This window comes from Phacochoerus africanus, chromosome 12 (assembly GCF_016906955.1).
Source record: "Phacochoerus africanus isolate WHEZ1 chromosome 12, ROS_Pafr_v1, whole genome shotgun sequence".
Classification (NCBI taxonomy): Eukaryota; Metazoa; Chordata; class Mammalia; order Artiodactyla; family Suidae; genus Phacochoerus; species Phacochoerus africanus.
The window spans coordinates 54,201,440-54,216,014 of NC_062555.1; the positions used below are offsets into that span (position 1 = coordinate 54,201,440).

At 40.7% G+C, this 14,575-nt stretch overlaps 1 protein-coding gene across 9 annotated transcripts in view; it reads right to left on the minus strand.

Moving 5' to 3' along the window:
- Positions 1 to 1,455: 1,455 nt before the first annotated feature.
- The window catches only part of ACBD5 (acyl-CoA binding domain containing 5), a 38,252-nt gene continuing 25,132 nt past the window's right edge, over positions 1,456 to 14,575 (minus strand). For all 9 annotated transcript variants that reach the window (XM_047754962.1, XM_047754953.1, XM_047754957.1 and 6 more), the window contains 4 exons: positions 12,947 to 13,146; positions 10,636 to 10,680; positions 10,183 to 10,292; positions 1,456 to 3,407 (listed from right to left, as the gene is read on the minus strand). In XM_047754962.1, coding sequence (XP_047610918.1) covers positions 3,395 to 3,407; positions 10,183 to 10,292; positions 10,636 to 10,680; positions 12,947 to 13,146 — 368 coding nt within the window. In that variant the 3' untranslated portion in view covers positions 1,456 to 3,394. The remainder of the gene's footprint in view (positions 3,408 to 10,182; positions 10,293 to 10,635; positions 10,681 to 12,946; positions 13,147 to 14,575) is intronic.

A 14,575-nucleotide genomic window follows, 5' to 3' on the forward strand; every position in this document is an offset into this window, starting at 1 on the left:
GCAGGTGAGGCCCTAAAAAGACAAAAGATTTAAAAAAACATTTCTTTTGTACATTTACACCAACATTTCCAGTGTTTTCTACAAAAGGGATTTGGATCTTCATGTCTTCTTGTCCTGCTTCTGTAAAAGTACTGAGAGTGAAATCATGACCAAAATTATTATTACTATCATCGCAAGAGCTATTAGTTACAAAGTTCTTAATATAACCTGAACATTGTTCTATGTATTTTATGCATATATTAATCATATGAGATATTATCATCCAAATTGTACTGATGCAGAAACTGAAACAGAAGTTAAGGGACTTTCCCATTATTACATGGAATTTCAACCTAGACAGTCTGGCTCCAGAGCCTGTGTTCAGTCCTAATGATCATAAGTTATCTATACTAGTCAGGACTCTGGTTCCAAGGGTCAGAAACCTAACTTAAACTCCCTTAAGAAGGCAAACTGGGAGATCTTGGAGTGGCTCAGCAGGTTACAAACACAACCAGCATCTGTGAGGATGCAGGTTTGATCCCTGGCCTCACTCAGTGGGTTAAGGATCCAGCATTGCCATGAGCTGTGGTGTAGGTTGCAGATGTGGCTTGGATCCCACATGGCTGTGGCTGTGGCGTAGGCCGGCAGCTGCAGGTCCAATTCAACCCCTAGCTTAGCTTGGTAACTTCCATATGCTGCAAGCCCTAAAAAAAGAAAAAGAAAAGAGAGAGAGAGAGAGAAGACAAATTAACTGACCCATGCAAACTGTATAAACACAGGGGTAGTATCTTCAAAGTTAAATGGATTAAAGGACTTGAACTCACTTTTTCTTCTTTTTTTTTTTTTGTCTTTTTGCTATTTCTTGGGCTGTTCAAACAGCATGTGGAGGTTCCCAGGCTAGCGGTCAAATCGAAGCTGTAGCCACCAACCTACGCCAGAGCCACAGCAACGCGGGATCCAGGCCACGTCTGCAACCTACACCATAGCTCATGGCAACACCGGATCCTTAACCCACTGAGCAAGGCCAGGGATTAAACCCACAATTTCATGGTTCCTAGTCAGATTCAGTAACTACTGTGCCATGACGGGAGCTCCTGTAAAAGTACAGCTTTATTCTGAAAGTGGCACATGGAGTTCCCATTGAATCATAGTGGTTACTGAATCCAGGTTAAGGATCCGGGTTAAGGATCCAGTGTTGTTGTGAGCTGTGGTGTAGGTGGCAGATGCAGCTCGGATCTGGTGTTGCTATGGCTGTGGTGTAGGCTGGCAGCTACAGCTCCCATTAGACCCCTAGCCTGGGAACCTCCATATGCCGTGGGTACAGCCCTAGAAAAAGCAAAAAGACAAATAAATAAATAAATACATAAAATAAAAGGGCACAATTACTTTCTATCGATCCCTACTATTTATTCTCATTTAATCCTTAGTATATGATCAACGCACTTCTAACAGTAACAAGTAATAAAAACCGTAACATTTCTCGTTAACCTTTTATTTTTAATTTAGTTTTACAATAAAGAACAGAAAAGAAGTAGATCATTAAAAAAATACCATAGCTGTCCATTTAAAATTTTAAATGAGGTTCTTGTTAAACAAAGCTGTGACACTACATCCTATAATTACATCTTTACTTGTATATACAAGAACTGTGTGCAAAGTGCTTTTCAAACTATAAAATAAGACTTTGGAATAGGATACAAATGGTTATTCCCAGAAGTAAGTTACCCCTCAACTTCTTGTAATGATTCACAACAGCTTACATTCTTAATTTGCATCTTATTTATTTATATATTAAGAGAAAAGCCACTGTTTTCTGATACCATATTGACAGCTAAGTTTTGAAAAGAACCCCGATCCACAGGTCTAAATTTTATTTTTACATATAATTCAGTTACTTGCTTCACTCTGTTCCCCTAAATAGAGGACAGCTTTTAAAAAGCAAACATTAGTAGATCCCTGTAGACAGATACATTTTAATCAAGATGGGATTTAAACAAAAATCCAGTTACATGTAAGAGAAAAAAAAAAGGAAAAAGAGTCTTAGGAAAAGCAAATTGACTTCTTACACTTTTTTCTTCAGATAAACAAAGGACCACCCTCTATATTATGGATGGATTACGTTCTTATTGAAAACACTCCGAACACATGATGCTAAACCCAACATCATACATACCAAGGATATTTAAAAATTGTTTGATACTTAGTCTGTGAATCAGAGAAATCTTTAAAGTACAAGGTACATTTACATGAGCAGGGAGTTTTAAAAGGTATACAGGAAGCATAATTCCAAACAAAGCCTTCCAGGACCTAAATGACAGTGTTCTTAGTCTACATGTGCAAGGTGGGAGAGAGACACTTATATTTACATTAGTTGGGTATGTCTTATTCATATGGAAGCATACGCCTGCTAGCTTACACACCCCTCCAAGACCCCCGTGAAACTAGTGTATCTCAAATATTATACCCCGAAGAAAGACTTAGGCACTAAGAGGTTAAGAGTCCGGTCTATGTGGTTTACCAGTTGCAGAAAAGTGATTTTTGTGTGTTTCCTTTTTGACCTTTGTAAAAACAGTATAAATAAGTTTTCATTTTATATTTCAAAGCACCCTATGAAGCTGAAACAAGATATCCTCGGTTAAAGAAAAATGATTACAAAGGAATCCATGTGTATGATTGTGTATAAATCTTATTAATGATCTGTAGGTTCAGAATACACTGTCAAACTTACTCTAAGCCATTCTTCATCATTTCCCTTAGCAGGTTATGTCTATTCTGTGAATCATTTGTAAAAACTAAGCCTGGGACGCAGGGATCTCCTTTGCCATAATGATGCATGAACACTAAAGTAAGGGCTATGAATGCCCAGGAAAGATTCTGAGCAGCCCACAAGTGAATGTGGAAAAGATTCTTCCAGCCGTTTTCTGCTCCTTGGCATGGTGATTCAGTGACTAAGAAAGAAAGCCGATTTAATCTCATCTGAAATTCACTCCTGGTTTGCAATATTTCTCATATTTATAAAATTAAAAATGCCCAGTTATAAATCTGTTCTCATTATCACAACTGTACCTTGGAAAAGCAGTTTATATTTTTCTATGGGAGATAATCAGGTAAACATGTTACCAAACAATAATTAATAATTTAATGTCCTTCAAGTTCAAGGGTAGGGTAAATCTATATATGCTATGTATAACCTAGTTGAGATTGATTATTCAAGTATCAGCAATATTAGTCCTTAAAATGTTATCATTTGTGTAGTGCAAAAAATATATATGTATATATGTACACAAACCAAACTACTGGACAACAAAAAGAAGTATAATCATCACAAACTAGGATTTTCGTATGAGCTCCACAATCCATTTCATCCTGAGGTCATCCAGGCCCAGGAGTCTTCTTCAGTAAAATATCATTTTCTTCAGTTCAGTTTTCTTTAAAAAGAAAGGAAAGAACCAATTTCTTGTAAGTATAAATGCAACCTGAATATGAAACACATCCATACCAGAGGACTCACTGAATGGTAACTTCAAATTCAAAATAAGACCATAAAATTAAAAATGATCCTTAAAAAATTACTTCTGCCATTTAGAGCTCGATAGGAAAGATCCAACTGCAAGTGATGACATTACCAAATCGTTATTAATAAATAATTCAAATGCATATTCCTCTTTTCATAGCTGCTTCTAGATTCTCAACCTTTTCTAGTTTGAATAGTCCATAATTAAGATTTCTGCAAAATATTTTATAATTTTATCAAAATAGAATAGTTGTGAAACAGAAAAAGTTTCATAAAACAATGAAAAGTTGAAAGCTAAAAACAGAACTACCAAAGATTCCAGCAATCCCACTCCTGGACATCTATCTGAAGAAAACCATAATTTGAAAAGTACATGCACCCCAACGTTCATTGGAGCATTATTTGGAACAGCCAAGACATGGAAGCAATCTAAACGTCCATCAAGGGAGTTCCGTCATGGCACAGTAGAAACGAATCCGACTAGGAACCATGAGGTTGCGGGTTCGAGCCCTGGCCTTGCTCAGTGGGTTAAGGATCTGGTGTTGCCGTGAGCTATGGTGTAGGCCACAGACGCGGCTCAGATCCCACGTTGCTGTGGCTCTGGTGTAGGCTGGCAGCTACAGCTCCAATTCGACCCCTAGCCTAGGAACCTACATATGCCATAGGTATGGCCCTAGAAAAAGCAAAAAGACAAAAAAAAAAATTAAACAAAAAAAACCCAAAGGCTGAACTGTTCATTTAATTAACATTTTATGTATCTGTTACTTTCCAGGCACTGTGCCAGGTACTGGGGATTCGGATATCTAAAGCAGGCTCTCAGGAGTTTCTGCTGTTGCACACACGGTTAATAACCTAGCTTGTCTCTGCAGAAGCACCAGTTCAATCCCCAGCCTGGCACAGTGGGTCAAAGGATCCAGCATTGCTGCAGCTGTGGTGTAGGGCACCAGATGCAGCTCCGATTCCATCCCTGACCTAGCAAATTCCATATGCCGCAGGTGAAGTCATAAAAAAATAAAGAAAAATTAAAAAGCAGCCATCAAAAGAGCTCTCAGTTTACTTGATGGGGCAGAGGGTTGGGGGGTGGCGTATAAACCAACAACTGAGATAAGTATAAGGTGACAGATTTAATGACAGCAGAGTGACATACCAGAGGAGGATGGCCTTGTTAACATAAGACAGAACAATCATATATGATCTGAGTTCTGGGAAAAGACCCACAGCTGTAAAATCTCTATACCCTCCTCAGCACTCAAGATCCAAAATGCTGAAACTCTCTCATTACAAATTTAATCCTATCCTGTGTAGAAACACTCTTATGCAACCCTGTTGGCATGAATGATGCTTCAAATTATCAGGCCTTTCCTTACTCTCTACAGAGATCTCTGTACACCTTGGCAGGAGCGATGTTTACTAGATAGATTTTCACATAGCAGGAGATTACTCTCAGCATGACAATAAAAGGCCTCGGGAGGAACAGAATCCTGAGAGGTTGCAAAGACTGCCAGAGTGAGGCTTTAGCAGAAATGCTAGCTGGGAGGTGCCTGAATCGTTAGCAACGCTTACTAAGATCCCAGGAGATGCAGACAGCTATACAAGGCACAAGGTCCTTTTTCAGATTTACCAAAAAGCCTACAACTTGGTCTGTGAGTTCCCCCAATCTTCACTGTAATAGGAAAGTAGAATAGACATAAATCACTATTGCTGTCTTTCAATTTTGGGGATGCTTTTCAGGCTCTTATTTATTTTTATTTTTTGCTTTTTAGGGCTGCACCCACCACATATGGAGGTTCTAAGGCTACGGGGTCAAATCAGAACTACAGCTGCCAGCCTACACTGCAGCTACAAGCAACTCAAGATGTGAGCCACATCTACAACCCACACCACAACTCACGGCAACACCAGATCCCCGACCCACTGAACAAGGCCAGGGATCGAACCTGCACCCTCATGAATACTAGTCGGATTCATTTCTGCTGCACCACAATGGGAACTCCTTCTTCAGGCTCTTAATGAGATCTTTCTCTCCTTTTTTGAAAACATTCACTTGCAAAATATAAGGTATAGTGTAATGAGAGATGAAAAGTTACAGAATATGACAGATAAGAAAATAGGAATGACATTCTGCCTTTCCCCAGTCTACTGAACTCTGCTCTGCCTGGGCTGCTGAGAGTCTTTCCCTGCCTCAGAAGCCTGGACCTGACTTTTTGGTCCCATAACACCTTCCCCAGGATCCGTCCGAAGAATGTTTCTCCTGAGATCTGTACCACCCTTCCAGCTTTTACTGGATGAAAACTGAAAGCTCTGGAGTCCCTTCATGGCTCAGCAGGTTAAGGATCTGGCATAGTCACTGCAGCAGCTGGGATCAATCCTGTGGCACAGGATCAATCCCTGGCCTGGCAATTTCCACATGCCATGGGCATGGCCAAAAAAAGAAAAGTGTTCAGAAACATCCTTTTCTTAAAAGTACAGGCAGACCTCAAAGATAATGCAGGTTTGGAGTTACCATCGTGGCACAGCAGAAATGAATCTGACTGGTAACCATGTGGATTCAGGTTCGATCCCTGGCCTCTCACAGTGGGTTAAGTATCCAGCGATGTCGTGAGCTGTGGTGCAGGCTGCAGATGTGGCTTGGATCTGGTGTTGCTGTGGCTCTGGTGAAGGCCGGCAGCAACAACTCTGATTAGACCTCTAGCCTGGGAACCTCCATGTGCCACAGGTGCAGCCCTAAAAAGACAAAAAAAAAATTTTTTTAAAGCTTACCACAAATAGATAGCTACTTATTTTACATGTGTATAGAATTATCTCAGTGTGTGTTATGTCCACATACAAACACATTAACTAAATCAAAGCCTGTCCACATCACACGGTATTTGAGCTGCCATCGGGCTAAGAGTGGGTACTCAGCCGTGTGTTCCACACATATTTATTGAAAGCCTAATCCGTGCCAGACACTGTACTAGGGGATGAGGTATGGGATGGGCCCTGTTATGAACATGGAACACCCTCTCCCAGCCACACTTTTCCCATCCTCAGAGAATTTCTAGATCTTTCTCTCCATCGCTAACACAGACCGGCCTGCTCCAAACCATACACAATGTTCTCTAATTCCTAAAACTTCTAATCCCTGTGTCAGATTAAAAATGATTAAACATTTGCCAGATTAGAAGACGCCCAAGTCTCCTCAAGGTCAAAACTTATTTCCAAAATAAATATGGCTTGGCGTTCGTCATGGGACAGCAGAAACACATTCGACTAGGAACCATGAGGTTGTGGGTTCGATCCCTGGACTCGCTCAGTGGGTTAAGGATCCGGTGTTGCCATGAGCCGTGGTGTAGGTTGCAGACTCAGAAATAGCTCTAATTAGACCCCTAACCTGGGAACCTCTATATGCCGCAGGTGCGGCCCTAAAAAGCAAAAATAAATAAATAAATAAGGCTCCATTCCCAACCCCAGTTGATTCATTACATACATAAGCATAAAAACATTGTATCTCATCAAAATGCAGTTCGTTGCACAGCACTGTGTGATTTAGGATGTGGAAAGAATAAACACCTAGCATTTATTGGAAAATTTGATAAAAATTCAATAATAACAAAGTAGAAGATTAAAAACAGAGAAAAGTTTCTCCATTCAGGGACACCTATCAAAAACCCAAAGGAACACTTAAGAGAAATGGTGTCTATTTCTCTTAAGGAACATTAAAAAAAAACCTTTAGCAGTTCCCTGGTGGCCTAGCGGTTAGAGGATACAGCATTGTCACTGTGTGGCTCTGGTCACGGTTAGGAGCAGGTCTGATTTCAATCCTTGGTCCAGGAATTTTCACATGCTGCGGGCATGGCCCAAAATACTATTATTATTATGATTATTTTAGAAAAACTTCAATTTTCAGCATCGTTTGTTTTTTCAGTCTTTAATAAAGTGACAAGCTGTTTCAACCTTATGCATGAAATAAATTAACCAAAATAAATAAGCTTTAAATTTTTTTTGTCCTGTGCCAAACTTCTCAATTCTCCAATTCCCAACTTTCTACTTTGGAATGCATTGCAAAATATGTAAACACTTCCCTTTATTTATTTATTTATTTCTGGCTGCACCTGAAGCATATGGAAGTTCCCCAGGCCAGGGATCAAAACTGTGCTGAAGCAGCAACCCGAGTCACTGCAGTGACAATGCTGGATGCTTAACCCACTGAGCCACACCCAACACCTCCTTTTAGTGCCACTGTTCCCTGCTGCTTAATCCTAGCCTAACTACACGTTGAAAAAAAAGGTTTGGTTCTTTTTTCCTCCTATTATCAGGGAAATTAGGATTTTTTTCCTTTGCTTTTTGCTTTTTAGGGTCGCACTTTCAGCATATGGAAGCTCCCAGGCTAGAGGTCGAATTAGAACCGTGGCTGCCAGCTGACACCACCGCCAGAGCAACACCAGATCTGACCTGCGTCTGCAACGCACACCGCAGCTCACGGCAACACCGGATCCTTAACCCACCGAGCGAGGCCAGGGATTGAAACTGTATCCTTATGGATTGGTTCGTTACCCACTGAGCCACAACGGGAACTCCAGGATTTAAAACACTGTATAGCACCCAACCATCATAGGAGAAACATAAAACGTGTTAAGTAAGGATTTTTTTTTTTTTTTTTTGGTCTTTTTGCTATTTCTTGGGCCGCTCCCACGGCATATGGAGGTTCCCAGGCTAGGGGTCCAATCTGAGCTGTAGCCACCGGCCTACGCCAGAGCCACAGCAACTAGGGATCCGAGCCGCGTCTGCAACCTACACCACAGCTCATGGCAACGCCGGATCGTTAACCCACTGTGCAAGGGCAGGGACCGAACCCACAACCTCATGGTTCTTAGTTGGATTCGTTAACCACTGCGCCACGATGGGAACTCCTAAGTAAGGATTTAAATGAAGGTCTATACCTTAACAGCTGAAACGATACATACATAGATGGATTTGAAGGGAGGTAAATGATACTGAGAAAGCAATTTATGCTTCAGAAATCCCACTCAAGTTTTTGCAAGTAGAAGTATATTCCAAGAACAATAATGTACCAGAAAAACGTATCTAGTTCATTTATGAACAAAAACTATCTTAACATAAGCAGAGAACAAGGAAGACTAAACTGATTCACCCAATGTCACACACACTTCAGTTGTTCTACTAGAAAGTATTAACCCTGGAGCATTTCCGCAAGTGTGCTCTGCCTTGTTAGTAAGAGAAGGATAAATGTTTAGTTTTTGCTTTTGTTCTCATGGGTGTAGTAATTCAAAACATGGGTTCTCTGGTAGAGGAACAACAGACCTATAACTATTTAAACTCTGTAGACTTTATTTTTTATTTTGTTTTATTTTGCTTTTGCTTTTCAGGGCCTCACCCCAGGCATATGGAAGTTCCCAGGCTAGGGGTCAAATCGGAGCTACAGCTGCTGGCCTACACCATAGCCACAGCGGCGCTGGATCCAAGCAGCATCTGCAACCTACACCACAGCTCAGGGCAACACCGTATCCTTAACTCAACTGCTTAGGGCCAGGGATGGAACCCAAATCCTCATGGATACTGGTCAGACTGATTTTCAATATGCCACAATGAGAACTCCCTAAACTCTGTAGATTTTAAAAAATGGTTTTCTCTTGTACATATTTAAGAGACCACTTAAAATCTTATCAAATACCCTCTTTCCCCATCTGTTGTTACTTAATAGGAAATGGTGATGAAACACTGAACACATAATCAGTGGTGCCAGGAATGACACAAATATTTGTCCATCTGCTCATCCATGGAAAGTAATTTAGTACACATAGTGGCCAAAAAACACTTTAAGGATTTTCTTGAACCCAAGAGTTTCAGCCTCAGGTTATTCCTCATCTAGACAATCTGAGAGCACTTTCGAGGATTCCAATCTTATTTTCAAACTTACCTGAGTTATTTCCTGGCATCCAAACTGGAATTCTGGCTCTCAAATTAGAATAAGCCCTATTTTTAGAGGTACACAACCACCAGGATGAAAAATTGCTGAAACGCCGGAGTTCCCATCGTGGCTCAGTGGTTAATGACGTTGCGGGTTTGATCCCTGGCCTGGCTCAGTGGGTTGAGGATCCAGCATTGCCATGAGCTGTGGTGTAGGTTGCAGATGCAGCTTGGATCTGGCATTGCTGTGGCTCTGGCGTAGGCCGGCAGCTACAGCTCCAATTAGACCCCCAGCCTGGGAACCTCCATATGCTGTGGGAGCGGCCCTAGAAAAAGGTAAAAAGACAAAAAAAAAAATTTCTGAAACGCCCATGTCTGTACTTCTAAGGTATAGAGAGCATGCAAGCTTTATTTGTTTACTTATCCTTTATCCTTGTTTACTTGTCCTTTAATATTAGCAAAGGGTCCCAAACAAACATCAGACTTCAAGAACACTGTTTCTTCATAAGACATGAAACTTTAGCCTGTAATCATTTCCTTGTTGTTGCCAAAATCAAATGTGTACAAATGCATCAGATGCTCTCAAGCAAAAAATTTCTAAATCTAGAGACCCACCAGATACCATTTCCAAGGTAGTTTCAGTCTCAGGATCTGTACAGAATGCTCAGTATGACAATCTATCTATAAAATGGGCCGGTTTCTCTAACGGCTGCTGAAAGCTCTGTCCACTATAGATTACGAATTTGCATACGATTTTGATTACAAAACTATCATATTACCTTCTCCTTCTTTGATAGTATAAATGCACCAACCACTGGGCAATAAAAGGCCATATGATAGCAAAAGCTAATGCACCAGGAGACATCTCGAAGGGCCACCAGGATGGTCTCTGAGAAAATAAAATGACCTGGTCACCAATCTATTACATATTGCACATACAAACTTAAAAACACACCTAACTCATAATTTTGAAAATACTTACCAATATTTATCTATAATCAATAATAATAATACATCTCACTCCTGCTAAAGGGAGGGAGATAATTTTAGAATATACTTGAGCAAGTAGACTTTCCAAATTACTTCAGACTTACTACAAACACACACATTTTAAACTTCAATTTCTAAAAGGTAGACTTCAACTTGGAATACTTTAAAGACATCATATAATCTAAATTTATCATAAAGTACTTGAAACCCTGGCAGTGAGATTTAAGAAAAGAATTTCTTACCAGTGAAGGGGGCTGACTACTGGTCTGTAACGCTGATGATTTTGCCTATAAATACAAATGAAAGTGATTTAGCTTTGGGAAAAAAAAAATATAGTAATTTTTTTTCTATTTCCTAAAAAAAGACTAAAATATTAGAGTTTTTTTGGTTTTTGCTTTTTTTTTGGCTTTTTGTCTTTTCAGGGCCGCACTCATAGCATATGGAGGTTCCCAGGCTAAGGGTCGAATCGGAGCTGTAGCTGCTGGTCTACACCACAGCCACAGCCACGCCAGATCCAAGCAGCATCTGCAACCTATACCACAGCTCACAGCAATGCTGGATCCTCAACCCATTGCGTGAGGCCAGGGGTCGAACCCACAACCTCATGGGTCCTAGTCAAATTCATTTCCGGAGTTCCCGTCGTGGCGCAGTGGTTAGCGAATCCGACTAGGAACCATGAGGTTGCGGGTTCGGTCCCTGCCCTTGCTCAGTGGGTTAACGATCCGGCGTTGCCGTGAGCTGTGGTGTAGGTTGCAGACACAGCTCGGATCCCGCGTTGCTGTGGCTCTGGCGTAGGCTGGAGGCTACAGCTCCGATTGGACCCCTAGCCTGGGAACCTCCATATGCCGAGGGAGCGGCCCAAAGAAATAGCAAAAAGACAAAAAAAAAAAAATCGTTTCCGCTGCATCACGATGGGAACTCCTAGTTTATTCTTGATTTCTCTGCTACCTATGCTTTGATTATCCTGAAACTCATACTGACCAAATTGAGTCCCTAAAATTGCTAACCAAGTAATTACCTTTGACAGTTTATAGTTGATAGTTCAAATAGTATAAAATTATCAAAATAAAACCTCAAATTAATCTGAACCATTACTTCTTTTAAATTCTTATTACTGGAGTTCCCGTTGTGACGCAGTGGTTAACGAATCCAACTAGGAACCGTGAGGTCTTGGGTTGGATCCCTGGCCTTGCTCAGTGGGTTAAGGATCTGGCATTGCTGTCAGCTGTGGTGTAGGTCACAGATGCGGCTCGGATCCTGTGTTGCTGGGGCTGTGGCATAGGCTGGTGGCTACAGCTCCAATTCGACCCCTAGCCTGGGAACCTCCATATGCCGCAGGAAGCGGCCCTAGAAAAGGGGAAAAAAAAAAAAAAGAGAGACATAAATTCTTATTACTCAACAGTTATTAATTTGTTAATTTCCATATAAACCACCAGTTTATAAACACATTTGAGAATTATAGTCTTCATTGTTAAAACTGTGAAAATGCAAAGATTATGTGAACAATAATCAAATATATATGTTGAAAATTCACTTTAAGTTATAGCAAACCACAGTGAAAATCAAAAAAAACTCCATATTTTTCTCTGGCTTGAAAGTTATAATCCTAAACCTAATTTATATTAAACTGTTAACTGTTCTTGAGTTCACAGTAGCTCTAATCAGTGAAAATCAAATAAAAACTCTAATAAAATAAAATAAAAGCTCTAATCCTAGCCTACGTATTCACACTACTGGTAAGCCTATATCTACATGACAATACATAATGGGTAAATTACTGTATTACCTACACGGCATTTTAAAGTGCAGTCGGGGGAGGTGGGGGGAGGGAGAGGGATGGCCTGGGAGATTGAGGTTAGTAGACACAAACTGTTACATTTAGAATGGATAGAAAATGAGGTTCTACTGTATAGCACAGGGAACTATATCCTTTCTCCTGGGATAAACCATAATGGAAAGGTATTTAAAAAAAGAATATATAGGAGCTCCCTAGTGGCTCAGAAGATGAAGGATCTGGCATTGTGACTGCCGTGGTTCTGGTTTCTGCTGTGGCATGAGTTTGACCCCCAGCTGAGGGATTTCTACATGCTGCAGGCAAGACCAAAGGGGAAAAAAAATATATGAATGTGTCTAACTAAGTGATTTTGCTATACAGAGAAATTGGCACCACACTGTAAACCGACTATACTTTAATACTAAATAAATAAATAAAAAGAAGTCAAGATAGAGGACAATGCTTACTACAAAAGGATGAAACCTCAATGATGAACTCTAGGGTATTAGCTACAGTCTCTTTATTAGTGACTCAGACTGCATTATTCAACAGCTCTCAGGCTTCTCTTCTTCCTACCTCCAATATGGTACTGTTCACAGTATATGCTGAAAATTTTCTATTAAGTGGTACTTAGCTTTTGAGTCAGCCTTTTCTGAAATAATATTTTCAAAAGGAGATCCTTTAAACTCCACTGATGTGTGTAAATCAGATTAATCCAGATTCTAATTACACGCCATCTGACAGAATCAACAGGAGAATCAGCTAAGTGTGAAGCCCACCTGTGAAGTTGTCAGCGTCTCCAGCTTGTGGAGTCTCTGGAGGACGTTCTGCATGTCCTCCTGCAGACGCATGAGCACAAGAGCAATCTGCTCGTTGAGGCTGCCCCGAGACCCTCTGTCTGAACCCCAGCGTTCCCCATCACCTCCACTTCCCACTTGGCGACCCTTGCTTCCTTCGCTCAAATGCTGCATCCTGTGCCCTATTATAAGAGAGCAAAACAAGCCAATTTTAAATAACTCTTATTAAAATAAAAGCAGGTTTGTTTTTGTTTTTGTTTTTCATTTTTTCCCTTGATCTCTTCGAGAGATAAACCTCCAATGTGGAGTGGAAGCAATCAGGAAATACACAAAATAAATTACACGTACATGTACATTTCTTTCTTTCTTTTTTTTTGTTGGTCTTTTTTTTGCCTTTTCTAGGGCCGCTCCCGCGGCATATGGAGGTTCCCAGGCTAGGGGTCCAATCCGAGCTGTAGCCACCGGCCTACGCCAGAGCCACAGCAACGCGGGATCCGAGCCTCGTCTGCAACCTACACCACAGCTCACGGCAACGCCGGATCGTTAACCCACTGAGCAAGGGCAGGGACCGAACCCGCAACCTCATGGTTCCTAGTCAGATTTGTTAACCACTGAGCCACAACGGGAACTCCAAACATGTACATTTCTATTTAACACTTTTCAATTTTTTTGGTTAAGGTTTCATAATGTAGTTAATATACTAGTACATGATAAAATGTAATACACAAATAATATGCATGTTTGGAGTACATTTTAGAAATTCTCTACTAATACAGTAACAAAATTGAAAAAATATGAAGATTGCTTCTTTAGAGTATTAAAAGCTACACTAGGGAGTTCCCGTCCTGGCTCAGTGGTTAACAAACCCAACTAGTATCCATGAGCACTCCTTACCCCCAGCATTACCACTTTTATATGATTTTGTGTCCTACCTTTAAAAAATATTATGAACATTTATGTGCATCATTAAATTTTATTCCAAAAACACTGAAACAACTACATGGTCATTAGTAAGACCATGAAGTAATTTACTCAATCATTCTCCACTTTTATTTTTTTTATTTTTTTGTTTTTTAGGGCTGCACCTGTGGCATATTCCAGGCTAGAGGTGGAATCGGAGCTACAGCTGCCAGCCTATGCCACAGCCCCAGCAATGCAAGATCTGGGCTGCGTCTGTGACCTACGCACGTCATGACAACACCAGATCCTTAATCCACTGAGCAAGGTCAGTGATTGAACCCACAACCTCATGGTTCCTAGTCGGATTCATTTCCACTGTGCCACAAAGGGAACTCCTCATTCTCCACTTTTAGATAGTTAGGATGACTCCAAATTTTTGCGATTATAAATAACACTGAAATGAATGTCACTGCATAGTAATTCTTGTCCAAACTTCTCTTAATTTCTTTAGGACAGACAAATTCAAATTAGAATTACTGGCTCAGCAATAACGAACCCGACTAGTATCCATGAGGACTTGGGTTCGATCCCTGGCTTTGCTCAGCGGGTTAAGGATTCGGTATTGCTGAGAGCTGTGGTGTAGGTCACAGACACGGCTCAGACCCTGTGTTACTATGGCTGTTGTGTAGGCCGGCAGCTGTAGGTCTGATT